Raw genomic sequence first — 14285 nt, 5'->3', positions numbered from 1 at the left:
GCTGTTTCCTAAACCAACCTATGTAGTGTCTCTTTGTCCAAGTGCTGTCATTGGCTTTCATGTGTGTTTCTTTTTGTAATATTACTAAGCAAAGCAATGGATTCAGGCTCTGAGCAGTCAGAGGAAACTCAGAAGCTAACTGAAATAAATTCAAATAAACAAATGGTTTTGGACCTTCCCACTTTCCATTCTTGCTGTTAGTTAGCGTGCTCATTGCCAAGGTCCTGAGCAAGTAGAACAGCTATCTGAATCCTCTGAGCAACTCAAGGTAGTGCTTGCCATGGGTGAGGACCTCACGTGGAGCATGCCCAGGAAGAGACCTGCTGCGTAGGAAGGGTATGGGATGAGGAAGAAGAGGGGAAGGGTATGCAAAGCAGAGTGTGGGTGGAAAAGTAACCAGACCTCCAAGAGATGTTCTGATGGCTTGTAGGTCTCTGCCCTCGCTGTCCCTTTCCCTGCCAGCGTTTGGTGGTGGAAGCAAGGATGAGAGCAAGGCTGTAGTATCCAGCTGAGCTCTCTCAGCCAGGCTGCACATTAAGGGGCCCCACACTTCAGCTGGAGAACATCAGGCCTGAGTCTGCGTAAGGAGGCCAGCTGGGATAACCATGTCTCCTCCATGTGGGCTTGCTGGAGCTTGCTCTTGCTGCCGCATGGGCTTACCTTGGCCACCTGATGTTTTACTGCTGTTGTGGCTGCACTAAAGTCAACACTGGGTTTGGAAAGAGCCTGATGGACAGGACAGTTTGATTAAACTCTCTTTTGCCTCTTCCAGCCCCAAACCGCCACCCCCTGAGGGTGTGAAGTCCAACCCCTCCAAGCGGCATAGAGACAGACTCAACCAGGAGCTGAACAAGCTGACTGGCTTGCTACCTTTCCCTGAAGATGTACGCATCAGGCTTGATAAACTCTCTGTTCTCCGATTGGCTGTTGGATACATGAAGCTGAAGAGCTACTTGGCGGGTGAGTGTTGGTGTTGGTATTGTGAGGGGTGAAAAAGTTCCTGGGGTCAATTCCCACTGCACAGCTCACTTCCCACCCCCGGAGCCACGTTTGCCTTGGGATAGAGAGTTCTGTGTCCTGAAGACACGATGGTGATGAGTTGTGATATTAGACCCTTGTTAAAGCCTCAGATCTTTAGCTGAGGTACTGGAAAACTGGGCAAGAAAGAGCCATATCTCCAGAAATGTGGCGGAGTTGGCAATAGCTGCTGAGAGATGCTGTTTTCAAGGGATATCTACTTCTCAGGCCTCTTCCTGCAATGACACCAATTTTTAATCCATGTCCTCTCTGGAAGGGGGATGCTGCACACCCAAATCTAATACTCCTCAGTCAGTTATGGGTGGTTGGTGTCTCAGAAAAGCAATACCCTTAGGAAAGTGAAACCACCCGGCTGGGTTTTGGAAACTTGGGTCACAGAGGTGGACAGCAGGCAGGCAAGTGATTCAGGAGAGGTTGTGGGAGTGTTGGGAGTAGAGGAGCCTGGCCCCGTTGCTTTTGTGGGGGTTCTCTGGCAGAGAAACAGCACCTTGGGTTGAGGGGGAGCAGCTTGGGTGCCTGCCTAGCAGCTGAAACCTCCTGCAAAGTTTCACCATCTACTTCTCATTAGCAACTGTACTACCCCTCCTTTATGTCCCAAAACCCTCTGGTGTCCCGTTCCCACCAGTCTGTGGTGAAGGGGCCAATAGATAAAACAGTGTGCCTTGCTGAACAGCAACATTTCCCTCATGTAACTGAACTGCAGTTTATAATTAAATTAAATCAAAAATCCCTGCGACCTGTGGGCTGCTGTGTCTACTGGGCAGGTGGGGTAGGAAATGTTGCACGGGGCTGCTCTGCTTGTTGAGGTTGGCAAGCGAAACAAGGCTGTTCCCGAGGCCCTTGTTTGGTTTGGCATCTTGTTAGCTTATTTTTCTCCCCTTTCTTCCTTGGGGGAGGGGGAAGGGGGTGTGTTTATGGAGGGGTGTCTCATACATTGGTGGTTTACTGCTGTGCTTGCCACCCTGGCCTTGCTGGGCTCAGCTGTGGTGGGTCTATTATACTTCTCTAATGAGTGTTCCCAGGAGACTGAGGGTGATGCCTCATACCCAGAGACCCCGCTTTGTATTTGTGGGATGGAGGGTTGAGCTGATGCGCCTGGAAAGCCAATCTCCTTGCGTTTGCCCCTCCACAGCCCTGCCACTGTGGATACCCCGGTACAGGGCAGTAACCATAGCAGGAGAGCAACTGTGGCTGGACGTTGCTGCTATTTCGCTTCTGCTCTTGGCAACAGGGTCTCTCTGATGTATTTCTCCCTGATGTGCATGTAGCTCCCTTCCTCCTGCTCACAGGTCACAGCAGCGATTGCCCTCTGGCTTTCCAGCAGTCAGTATATCTGAGATAGTTACTGCTGGTGAAAATACTCGTGCTGGGGGTTCCAGGGTTTTTCTGCAGACCTTGACTTTGGGCAGTAAGGATCCCTTGTACACACCACACATCATCCATGAGCCTTTATGAGCATGAAAAATACTGCAAAGAGGAGGCCAGCTGAGCTACACTGGGTGCACAGACCTGCTGGCTGCCCTCAGAAATTTTGTACTGATGTGCTCACACCATACCCCACTGAGGAACCTCTCCCCAAGCCCAGGAGTTGTGGACAGTTCAGCTCTTACTCCTGAAGCTATAGTTCACACATGGTGCTGCAATGGTGGGATCTCTCCAGCAGAGCTGGTTTCTTGGGTGGGAAACAGAGCAGCTCCCTCCTGTTCCTCTGACTCCCATCCACGGGGCAGTGCTGGAGCATCACATCACTGTGCTACCTCTGCAAAGGATTTGAGGGTGGCTGGCAGGCCACCAAGTGTGGCTGTGACTGTGAGAGTCCCTCGTCCTTGCCCAGGAGATGCCAACTGCTTGACCCCAGGTGCTGGCCTGACCTCTCTTGTGGTGTTAGCTGTTCCCCAAGCACCTCTGGCACATCTTTCTAAGTGCTGCTGAAGGGTTTGCTGAGCCTGTGCTTGTACTAGCTGACTGTGGCTGGGTCAGAAGGGCTGTGACCCAGGAGGTCCTTCCTGGGAGCAGGACCCCAAAGGACATGATGGGGGTGCGAAGGGGCGCCTTGTTGTGGAGGGGAAATGTCTTGTGCTGGCTGCCTTTGCACGGGAGAGGGGGTGATTGCTGCATGCATAGCATTGGATGCACTTTGTATGCTGTTGGGCTCCTAAAGGCAAGGTTGGACTAAGAGCAAGGCTTGCTGAGTGCCTCTTCCTCCATTGTCTGCTTTTTGGGCGGCAAACCTGGGAAACAGGATTCTCTCCCTGCCTATCCGTGAGATGCAGGGTGGGTAGCTGGGTAAGCAGCATAATGCCACGACAGCAAGATGCGATGATCTGAGGATGCAACAGGTCCTTCCATCCAAGCCGGTGCTAGCATAGCATTAACCCACATCGCTTTCTCCACTGACATTCAAGAAAAGGCAGTGATCAGCCCCTGCTTGCCGGTGGGGTTGGACTCTGCAGCGCCCAGCATGTATGTGGGTTGATGCAGCAGTTAAGAGGGAAAATATGGGTGCAGAGCCTGGCTGGGGGGTTAATCACCATGCCTGTGAGTCACTGTGCTCCCCTGCCTGCCGGCAGCACATGAACTGCTGGCTACAGTGCAAATAAAGCCTGAAAGGCTGCCAAGGATTGCTTTCATAACCCACTTCTAAAAGCAGTTGCTGAAATGCCACGGAGCAGTGCTGGAGGGCTGGGGTGACTCCGGCAGCTGGGGGAGGCACGGACTGGTGTGTGTGCCTGGCATGGCATGGAGCAGGGTCAGGACATCCAGACAAGCCTGCGTTTCATCTACAGTGCCTTGGGCTTGATGGAATGGATGATAGAGAAGGTAGAGCATGTGCAGAACAGCAAGCCATAAGCATCTTTCTATACTTAAAGGCTCCTATCACATCTTCCCCCCCCTCCAGACAAAATAAACTTGGCTCCCTTAGCTTTTGCCCCATGCCAGGTTTGTAACCTGTCCCTTGGGGGCTCTCCTGGGGCGCTCTCCAGCTGGGGATGCCAGTCCCCAGGAGGTGACCCCTGTGCCAAGCTCTCCAGCTGGGACTTCTGCCTCTGAGCAGGAGCAGTTCCTGCTGGATGTGCTCACCATGTGCTTCCCAGCACGAGAGCTGCTTCAGAAAAGCAATCATCATTGCATGGATTCATGTTCAGTGGCAGCCTCGTCCACTTCTTGGAGACCTGTTCTACCAGGCCAATTACTCCCATTTAGCCGCTGCGCCTTTGATTTCCAGCCCCCCCTCGCTGTGCCTGTGTCTGCCCTGAAGTTCATCTTGTTTGACTTCAGATCATCCCACCGATTCATCAAAGTTTACCTCAGTTCAAGCCCTGCCTGATGAAGACCCCTGTCATCTGCAAGTCATGGCAGCCTGTTCATGGTATATCATGTCAGGCATTGCAGGGGGAGATGATGAAAGCCCTTGTGCTGTGCTTTCTGGTTCAGTTTTGCTGGCACAGAATCACACAGAATGGCAGGGGTTGGAAGGGACCTCTGGAGATCATCTGGTCCAACCCCCCTGCCAGAGCAGGGTCACCCAGAGCAGGTGATGCAGGAACGCATCCAGGCGGGTTTGGAATGTCTCCGGAGATGGACACACCACCTCCCTGGGCAGCCTGTGCCAGGGCTCTGCCACCCTCAGAGTAAAGAAGTTCCTTCTCATGTTTAGGTGGAACTTCCTATGTTCAGGTTTGTGCCTGTTACCTCTTGTCCTGTCGCTGGGCACCACTGAAAAGAGCCTGGCCCCATCCTCCTGACACCCACCCTTTAAGTATTTATAAGTGTTGATAAGATCCCCCCCTCAGCTGTCTTTTTTCCAGACTGAAAAGACCCAAATCCCTCAGCCTTTCTTCATAAGAGAGATGTTCCAGTCCCCTAATCATCTTGGTAGCCCTTTGCTGTCCCCTCTCCAGCAGTTCCCTGTCTTGAACCCAAGTTCCCCTCTTGAACTGGGGAGCCTAGAACTGGACCCAGAACTCCAGATACGGCCTCACCAGGGCTGAGCAGAGGGGGAGGATGACCTTCCTCGTCTGCTTTCTGCTTCATGCAGGCTCCTCTCCTGCAGCATGAGTGTGTGGCATTGCCTGGCAAGCGTCCCTGTCCTCTGCTGCCTCGACATCTCTCTGTCGGCAGCCCAAGCCCATTGCCTCATCTCCAGGCAGCTTTAATCGGTGCCATATTGATAGAGTTCCTCTTTTCAAGCATTTCCATTGAGTTCTGGGCACTTGCCCTTTCTCCTAGGCAAAGCATTAATAGAGTCTGTGTGGTTATAACCAGTCCAGCAGGGAGGAGGATGCTGGTGGGTGACCCTGGGCATATGTTGGCCTGGCCCATGTCACAGGTTAAAAGTAAACGTCCCATGTACTGCTAGAGACAGTTCTTGCAAGAAATGTGTCGTGTGCCAAAAAGCGTATACAAGGCTCTGCCTCATCTTGGCTTTGTGTCTTTGGAGCAGATATTCAAGTCTTCGGGGCAGGAGGTAGACTGATTGTTGCAAAACACAGGAGGAATTAACTGCTGCCCACCATTTGGTGTCCTTCTGCTAGCTCTCCCTCCCTGCTTTGCCTCCCATACAGCCTGATGCCCGGTGGTGCTTCTGGGAGTAGAGACAAACCAAACTGGGTTTGGCTTTTTGTTGCTGGCGGTGGATTTCTTGGCTATTATTATTGTTATTGTTATTTCAAATGGCTGGGGAGAGACTGGTAGGAGGTGAGATGGACAATGCTTCTTCTGAACAATCCTCTGGTCCTCCCTGATGTGTCTGCATCACTGGTATTTCCTCCTGCTGCCCCTGATACAACTTTTGCTGGTTTGGAAACTATCTCAGGAAGACCAGTAGAGGTGACAGGTCTTCAGCTGGTTTCTTGGGGGTTGTGGAAGGGTCCACATACCTTCCTCTCCAGATAGAGAGGACTACACTGTCCTGAAGACCATTCAACACCTGCTCGAGGCATTGGGGAAACTTCACTGTCATGTGAGCTGGCCAGGCTTTGCGCTGGTGTCCAGAAGTTTGGTTTGGCCATACTAGGTTTGCAGGTAGGGTGAGCTTGTCCAACTGCAGCCCTTGGTTGGAGCTGCCATGTTATCCTATTCTGATCTGCTGCCTGGCCACCTGGAGCAAGAAAACCAGCACATGGCCTTCCCTGGACAGCTTCAGAGACCTGTGTACGTCCAGCATGGAGGTTTTGCTGATAATATCCCAGGAATTTCAGGTTTTCCTGGAGCCCTCACCTCTTACACCAGCAGACAGGGCTGCAGTAACCATCAGGCTCACAAAAATGCATGCGACGTTTGTGATGCTGGCCCAGGTCAATATAAATCTGCCACACAGATGCCACGAAGAAGCAGCAACTGGTGGAGAAGGATCTGGTTCAGAAATGTTTTGTAAGACCTCCTCTAAGCAGGACAGAAATGGTATCAGCTTCTGTGGATGGACTGAAAGCTCAGCAAGGATGGTCAGTGTTTTCTGACAAGCTGTACAGCTTTTCTGATCACGTGCTATTTTGGGGGTTGACTACTCTTCGTGGAAAAAATGACCAATTCCTGGTGTTTCCATCGGTTTGCCTCTCAGACCGAGCATGGCTCTCATTTTGCGGGGTTGTTGCAGGGTAGTGACTCACTGGATCATATTTAAATCTGCTTTACTTTTAATGAGAAACCAGAAAAAACTTGCAGTTTACTGGAAATGACAAGCTTCAGGCATTGGGAGGAAAGCTCTTGAAGCTCCATGCCTGCATGGGCTCGTTTGGGGCATACACGCATCTGCTGTAACTTGTCTGTCCCCTGGTGCAAGTGCTGTGGGTGATAAACGGCTCTCTTCTGCCTGGTATCAGTATTCCCTGTGCAAATTAAAAAAATAAATGGAAATTTGGCATGCAAGTTTGGCATTGGGTGTTCAGGGAAATCATGTGGATTGGCTGTGCTTGTCAGCTCCTGAACCGCTCCTTCCCCTGGGGTCGGGTGGAACTGGATTTTGAGATCAGTTGCTAAAATCTCAGCATTTTTTAGCCAAACTGTTCTACAGTAGGAAAGCCAGCAGGATTTGTTGCACCACTCTCCTAGGAGTAGCATGGCGGTATCAGAAACCACTGCTGATGAAGCTGAAGGCAGCACTGTCTCAGGCTTGGCGTATGGAAGGTGTGTATCTCAAGCCATGGTGGCCCTCGGGTGATGCATGCAGTGTGCCAGCAGGACAGTGGTGGCTATGTCCCCTGGGTCTGACTCTTCCCCATAGTCAGGAGGAGGAATAGACCCAGAAGTCCAGATTTCCCTTTTGCTTTGCAGCATGAACTTGTCACCAGCTTGTGGCTGATGCACCACTGGGGGAACAGCTTGCCCTGTGTGGTTGGCCATACCTCAGATAGGGACCTGCAGTAGTTGAGCAGCCATGTGTTCACTCTTCTCCTGAACTAGATGAAGCACCTCTATGTTCCCTGGGTCAGAGTTGGTTTTCAGCATCAGGAAAGTTTAAATCTTGCCTAAGACTTATATGGATAAAACATGGCAAAGTGGAGTTTCAGGGCTTGGTCTCTTCCAAGCTTTGATCATCAGATCCAGCCTTTGAGTACTGGTAGATGGCAACGACGACTGGTGCTGTCAAAACCTGCTTTAAAGGCACTTAAAGGTTTTGTCACTTATATAAAACAATGGCTGAACCCCACTGCCAGACCAGCACTGAGCTTTGGTCTGCGAACCGATTTGCAGAGGTTGCTACAGGGGCTTATGTCTGATGGTCTCACAGGTAAATCTGGGGTGACTTTGCTGATCCCTGTCTCTTTGAGACTGAGTGCCTAAGGAGAAAAGCTTGCCTCTATGTTCACAGTGCTGCTGGCAGCCATGATGCTCTAGGCTCTGTATGGTGTGAGATCTCATGAAAGCTTGGATGGATTTGTTTAGTGCTGAGTGGCTTGGAAAACCTCCAGCTAGCTGGAGATCTGTGCTGGGGTTCATTTCCTAGGGTTTGTGTAACAAAAGAAGCAGATGCTGGGGGTTACGGATGTGGCTCTGTCAAGGATGAGCGGAGCAAGAAAATGGGGCTTAAAATGCTCTGCAAGGTGGACAGCACGTGCTTAGGGCACATGCTGCCATGCCCACTTCCTAGATGAAGGTCACCCAGGTGGTGAGGTTTGCAATAGAGACAACCAGTGGAAAAGCCCCTCATGTACAAGAGGGTTTTGGAGGTTGGCAAAGCTTGAGATGACTACCAGCTCATAACAAATGGCAAATAGTGGGGTACCTCCCTGTAACTCACTGGCCCACACCCAGCCCAGTGTCAGCCTGAGGCAGGAGATGCCATTTTCCAAGTGTGGTTTTTTTTTTTTGAGAATGTGTGGTCCACACGTGTCCTTGTTCTGTTTCATCTCCTGCCAAACCTCCACCTCACCAGGAGAGTGTTCTGCAGGGGCTGTGACCCAGCTGGCACATGGCAAGCCAGTCTTCTTTGCAGGCATTGCTTGGTACTTTGCGAGCACAGCTGGAGACCTAGAGGTATGCCTACAAGGTTATTGGGTATTTTCGCTTGGTGGAGAGAAGTGGTTATGGCTGCAGGTAGGAGCTGCCCAGGTGGGACCAGCTTCAGGGGCTGTTCTTCATGCAGGTGCTCTAGAGGTGGCAGGTCACAGGCTGTGAGGAGTCATCAGTGTTGCAGCTGACACTTATATATGTGGACGTGTTTTTATACTGCGCCCATATTGCAACCATATGGTTGCAACGTATTTAGCATGAACCTGGGGAAGGTCTTGTATGATGCAGCCTTTCCCCTGGGCACCTAGGGCTCTCCAGACAGCCATGGTGGCATCTTCTGCTTGGTCTGTGCTGAGCAAGAGCTCATCAAGAGCACAGGTCCAAGTGGTCCTGGCAGCCACCTTTCAGCCATGATGACAGCCTCTTAGCTCCACAGCAGGGCCTAAACCTGTTCGCATGCAAGCTTTTGAGCATTGGTAGGTCCCAGTGCAGAGATGGATCCTACAAGGATGTCATCAGTGGCACGGTCCTGCCGCCACCAGCAACTGGAGTCCTGATGGGTCTGCATTCACCTGCCCATGGAGGAGTGTAGGATGAATCCTCCTAGGTCTGTGCTTCCCACCAGCAGTCTCAGACATTTGCTGTCCCTGCACTAGTGCAGTTAGGAAGGTTAGATCCAAGATCTCCATCTGCCATCTGTGCCAGGGACTGCTCACGGTCCTGAGAGACCTGCTCTGGCTGACCCTGCTCGAGCAGGGAGCTGGACTGGGAGATCTCACCAGTTCCCTTCCCACCTCTGCTGCTGTGCGACTCTGCAGTGCTCTGCTGCGGGGCAGCTGACAGCAGGTTTCCCTGGCTAATCTCGCTGCAGTCAGCATTAAATTAGCTTTTTTTTTTTATCCATCATCTTGTTGTTTGCTGTTACTGTGGGCCAGAGCTGCAGGTGTCTGGACCTGAAGTAACTGATGCAGTGGAGGGAGTCAAGCTTAAATCCCTCCTCAGGCAAGATCCTGCAGGACTGCGCGGGAGCATTTGCAGCAGCGGCAGGTTGGAGGGGTTGGCATGGGCTTCAGGGCTGCCAGCACTCCCCAGGGCATTTCTGTGCTCCTTGGAAAAATGCTGGGTGACTTTTTCTAATAGGTTTATAATCTGTGGTTTTGGCATTTGCCTGTTTTACTTGGATGGTATATGAGCCTGCTCTGCCTGGCACGGTGCCTTTCTTAAACGGCTGAGGCAAAGGTTGGTGCTAATTTGATGGAGTTTGGGATTGGGTCCAAGAGGAAAACGGTGTGCATGGCTTGGTGTTGCTGGAAGAGCTGGGAGTTCCTAGTTCCCGGATGCCAGGCATCTCTGGAGTCTGTTCAAAGAGAAATGCTTGCCATGGGTGAGTTCTGTCATCTCCCACTAGTGTAACTCTGTCCATGAGAGCAGAACTGACTCCAGGTTTTTTTTTTTTTACCAGTAACATTTTTTTTTCAGTGACAAAACTATGCCAGAGGCAAGGGACGTGTTAGCCTCCATGGCTACTTTGCTGTGTTTTCCTTTGTGAATGTGATGAACAAAGAGTGAAGAGATTAGATTGCTTTGCAACCCTTTCTTGTGCTTGAGGTCTTTCCTCCACGTTGCAGGGCCTAAAAACCTCCCTGCAGAGGCAAGAAAGCTAACCCTCAGGGATGCTCTTGGGGATGAACAGGACACATCCTGATTCATTAATGCTGAAAATGTTACTGATCCTGGCTGACGTCTGCCCTGGCTTCCTTTTGAATGAAAGCTTTCCAGTCTGTGGGGATCACACCAGCAGCGGAAAGCCTTCTCCAGTGCTCTGGCTGGTGTAGGGGTTCAGGACAGAGATGGATTTTTCCCTCCTGTCTTAGAGCCTATTGGTGTGTAAAGTTTACCCCAGCACTTTGAAAATACAAACGGCCACCAAATTGCTTCAGCAAATGACTGGAATTTGTCCAGAAACCACTTTTGTCGTGGTCTTTTCAATCGTGCATTAATTCCTGTTAATTCTCAAAGATGCATAGCAAGAGTCTGAAAAAACTAGTCACAAACAGCAAATGTGTATCATCCTTGTATCTAAAGTTATTTCTTTTACTGTGGATGTATTGCAGCTTGTATACACATTGGACCTATTTCTTTTAATCCTACTAACTTCGTGGTCTCAGCTGCTTCATGTGGAAGTGAGTCTCAATGTGTAAGGGTCCATTACAATGAATATCTTAAACAGGGGGTGAATTAGCTTTTAATATGGCTTGTCACCTGCTTTTTCCTGCCTTATAGGAGACAGGGCTCTTCTGTTCTTCCTGCCATCAGTTATTTTCAGTGCATCTTAGCCATCAGCCCCTTGGAGACATGATTTCAGCAGGCTGAGGGACCCAGGGCTCTCAGTGGGTTTCAGGGGATGGCATCTCTCTATCAGGTAGCCTGCTCTCCTGGGGTAGAGAACCCTGGCTGTGAGTCCTCCCGGCTCCTGGTAGTGCCGGCTCCAGCTTGACCTTGCCGCAAGCTCCACTCCAGAGTTGCAGCACATCCTGGAGATGTTCTCTGCATCACCTTCACCCAGCTGGGTCAGGGAGCCAGTGGGAGGGGAGCAAGGCTCCAAGCCACCACCCCAAGTCATTGGGAGACAGAGCCAGCGTTGCCTGTCATGGGGTGATCATTCTGCAAGTTGTTTCTGGTGAACGTGTGTTTATGTGCTGGTGAAATTCCCCGGAGACTAATAACTTGTCTCAAGTAAATGGAGGATGTTTCAGGGGAGATCCCTCCCTCCCATGAGATTACCTGTGTTGCAGATGGGGTGGGTTTTTTTCTGCCCTTTGATTAAAAGGATATTTATTTTTTTCCTTTCCAAGTCAAGAAGTGACTGGGAATAGCCTCTGTACCCCTGGTGGGTATATGGACTGGAGTCCTCTATCTGGATGTGCTCAGGCGTCTCTTGGGATTGCTCCCAGTCCCTGGGGTTCTTGGCAATTTGAGTGAGGATGAGTTCAGAGACCTGTTTGGAGGGGGAGAGCCACAGGCACTCTTTGTTTCTCACTTGTTGTTTGAGGAGGACACACAGTCATGACATGTTTGAACATGAAGAGGGTCACCACCTGAAAAATGGGTACAGGAAGTCTCCAGATCATCTAGACCACTGAGGAATGGCAGTAGCCTCTGAGAGCAACCTCAGCCCAGTCTGTCTGCTGGATGCTCACTCACTCCAGTGCTGGCCATCCCCAGCAGGGTGGCTGTCTCTTGAAGCAGAGAAGCCATCTGCAAGAACAAGACTTAGCTGCAGGTGTTGAAGTGATGATGAAAGTAAAGGGAACTCATGTCACACATTGCTGGATTATTTTGGTGAGAGAGCACCGTGCGTCTTGCCTCACACGCTTGCCTCAGCATCTCCTTGGCCTCTGGCTATGGATGGTAAGGACTGGGCTGGATGTGAACACCAGCTGCTCTACACCATCAATATTTAGAAGCACCAGTTACAATCCCATGCTCGGCAGTTAGGACCTTGCAACCCTAGTGCAGTGATGCTTGGTGGCAAAGCATCTTTTTGGGTTTCCTGGCCTCTCTCTGTGCTCCGGGCCTTCTCACCAAGCCAGGTCATCATAGTGCGTCCTATGGGAGATAGGTTCTGCGGGATTTTCTGGTAAGCTGTGCAGAAACGGACCGCTCTGTGTTTGAGAGTAGGGAAAGCAGCATCTCTGATGGGAGATTAAAAGCCTCTTGCTAGGTGGAGAGTTGAAAGGAATAATTTTTCTGGAAAGCACAAAGTGAGCAAATAGGTGTTTCATGTCTTTGCAGTTCTCCCTGCAGATGCTGCTGGTGGACGCTGGGAGAGAGCTGGAGACCATGTGCTCTTGGGTTATGCATCCTCTCAAAATGCTCTCTGCCCTTTTGGAGCTTTATTTTGGAAGAACTCTGTTTCTCTTTGAATTCCCCTGCCAGCTTGCCTCATTTCAACGCTTTAGAGAGAAGCCAGCCCTTCAAAAGAATTCAAGTTTGAGAAGAGAATTGATGTTTCATTTTGAAACTATTCTGCTCCATCATGTGCAAATTGAAGCCATACCCATGGCCCAGATGGGCTTTGGTTGTTTTTCCTTGGGGATCACTTGGCAATCGTGCGAGGAGACTTTTTGTATGGTGACTGCCTCAAACCTGCCTTTTGAAACTCCTGGGGACATGCATTTCCTTGACTGGTGAGCAAACTGAGCACAGGGATGGCTCTTCTGGCCTTGAACCTCAACCTTTCCCAGAGGTGTTGTGTCCCCTGGCCCAGCTGATCCACCTCTTGCTGATTTGGGAAATACCTATGCAGAGGATGGTCCCCTGCAGAAATGGGAATGTGAGCTTACGTGGGGGGCGGGGAGCAATGCGGATTTGTGGCATGGGCTAAGCTGACCCCCAGGGGAGCTGTCACGGAGGAGAAGACATGTCCCATGGGAGTTGCTCACAAGCTGGGCTTTCCTCCAGCAAGTCAGGGTGCAGGATGGAAAGGGCGGAAGATGCAACTGCTGCCTGAGCATCTCCCAGAAGCACTCAAGGTTTGGGGGAGGCTGAAGTAGCCCAGTTCTACCAGCAATAGAGATGGAGGCTAATTGTGCTTAATAGGCTCAGAGCATCCTCTCCACTTTTATTTAAACCTGTGTGGCTTCTCTGTGTCACCTTATGCAAGACCTTCAGCTCTCTATCGCTAACCATGTGCCTGGTTACTGAAAGCCTGCGTGGGTGGGTGCTTGTTGTTACGCAGGCTCCATGGGTAAATAGATGTGAGCAATGTTTTGTCCTCAGACTGGTTTTTAATACAAATATGCAGATCTGTCAGTGAAAATGCTTTTGCATATTGATGGCTTGATGAAAAACAAAATGTCTCATATCAGCAGGTTCCCGGTGAAACTTTTTTTAGGTTTGGAATTATTTTGGCTTTGAACTCAGTGCTACCGGGGGGGAAGGGGGGGAACCAGACCTTTAAAACCTTTCAACGGTGAGGTGAGAGTTTCTACAATGGAGAAAATGAAATGTGTGGTCAGACCTGGGGTGGTTTGGGATTTTTCCTTACTTCCTATCTTTCCCTCAAATTAGGAAGAGTTTTTCCCTTTGGATCCAGTTGGCAAAAAACCTGCCTTGAAAATTGCCCTTTTGTTGGAAGCTGTTTGGACTGAGTTTTTCCAAGGATAATTCCCCAGGAGATGAAGTACTGCACTGGGGATGTCCTCAGGACCTGCTGTCCTCGTTCCTGTTCCTGAACAACCGGCTTTCTGTGTCCCATGATTCTCGAGATCCTGTGACCAGGGCAGGAGGTTTCGTGTTGGCTGTGCCCACGGGTGTTGTCTTGAAGGCATCTAGTAAGGAAGTGTGAGGCAGCGTGTTAGTCAGCCCGGGGAGGTCATTGCAGTGAGTGCTGGGAGCCTGGAGCTGCTCACTGGGAGTGCTGTGGCCACCAACTCTCTGATCTGCTTCTGAGCAGCCAAAGGCAGAAGAGAGAAAAATTATGGGTGCTTTGGTGGTTTGGGAAGGTTTGCGACTGTCTTTCGTCAGCCCTGAAGGACAGGAAAACAGATACTGTGGCACTGGGGTCGCTTGAAGCCAACTCCAGCTCTACCAGGCCCTAACCTGAAGACTTCTCACTGTGTTGGGTGGTCCAGAAATGATCACCTCCCCTCTATCCCTTGCATCACTGCCTCAGACCTTGATGGAAGTGAGGTTTCCCAGAAATGGGACCAAGCAGGGGGTATTATCTCTCGGAGGAAGTGTTGAGAAGTTGGAGGTGGCTCTGTAAAGGGTCTCTGCTCCAGCTCCCACTA

General features: G+C 50.7%; 1 protein-coding gene across 1 annotated transcript in view; it reads left to right on the top strand.

The window, feature by feature from the left end:
* The window catches only part of LOC141746608 (uncharacterized), a 29909-nt gene that overhangs the window by 3492 nt on the left and 12132 nt on the right, over positions 1-14285 (top strand). Inside the window, exon 2 of the mRNA XM_074595450.1 lies at positions 773-960. Coding sequence (XP_074451551.1) covers positions 773-960 — 188 coding nt within the window. The remainder of the gene's footprint in view (positions 1-772; positions 961-14285) is intronic.

This window comes from Larus michahellis, chromosome 7, assembly GCF_964199755.1.
Source record: "Larus michahellis chromosome 7, bLarMic1.1, whole genome shotgun sequence".
Classification (NCBI taxonomy): Eukaryota; Metazoa; Chordata; class Aves; order Charadriiformes; family Laridae; genus Larus; species Larus michahellis.
Note: the sequence above shows the minus strand (reverse complement) of the source record. Positions and strands in the feature narration are given on the sequence as shown.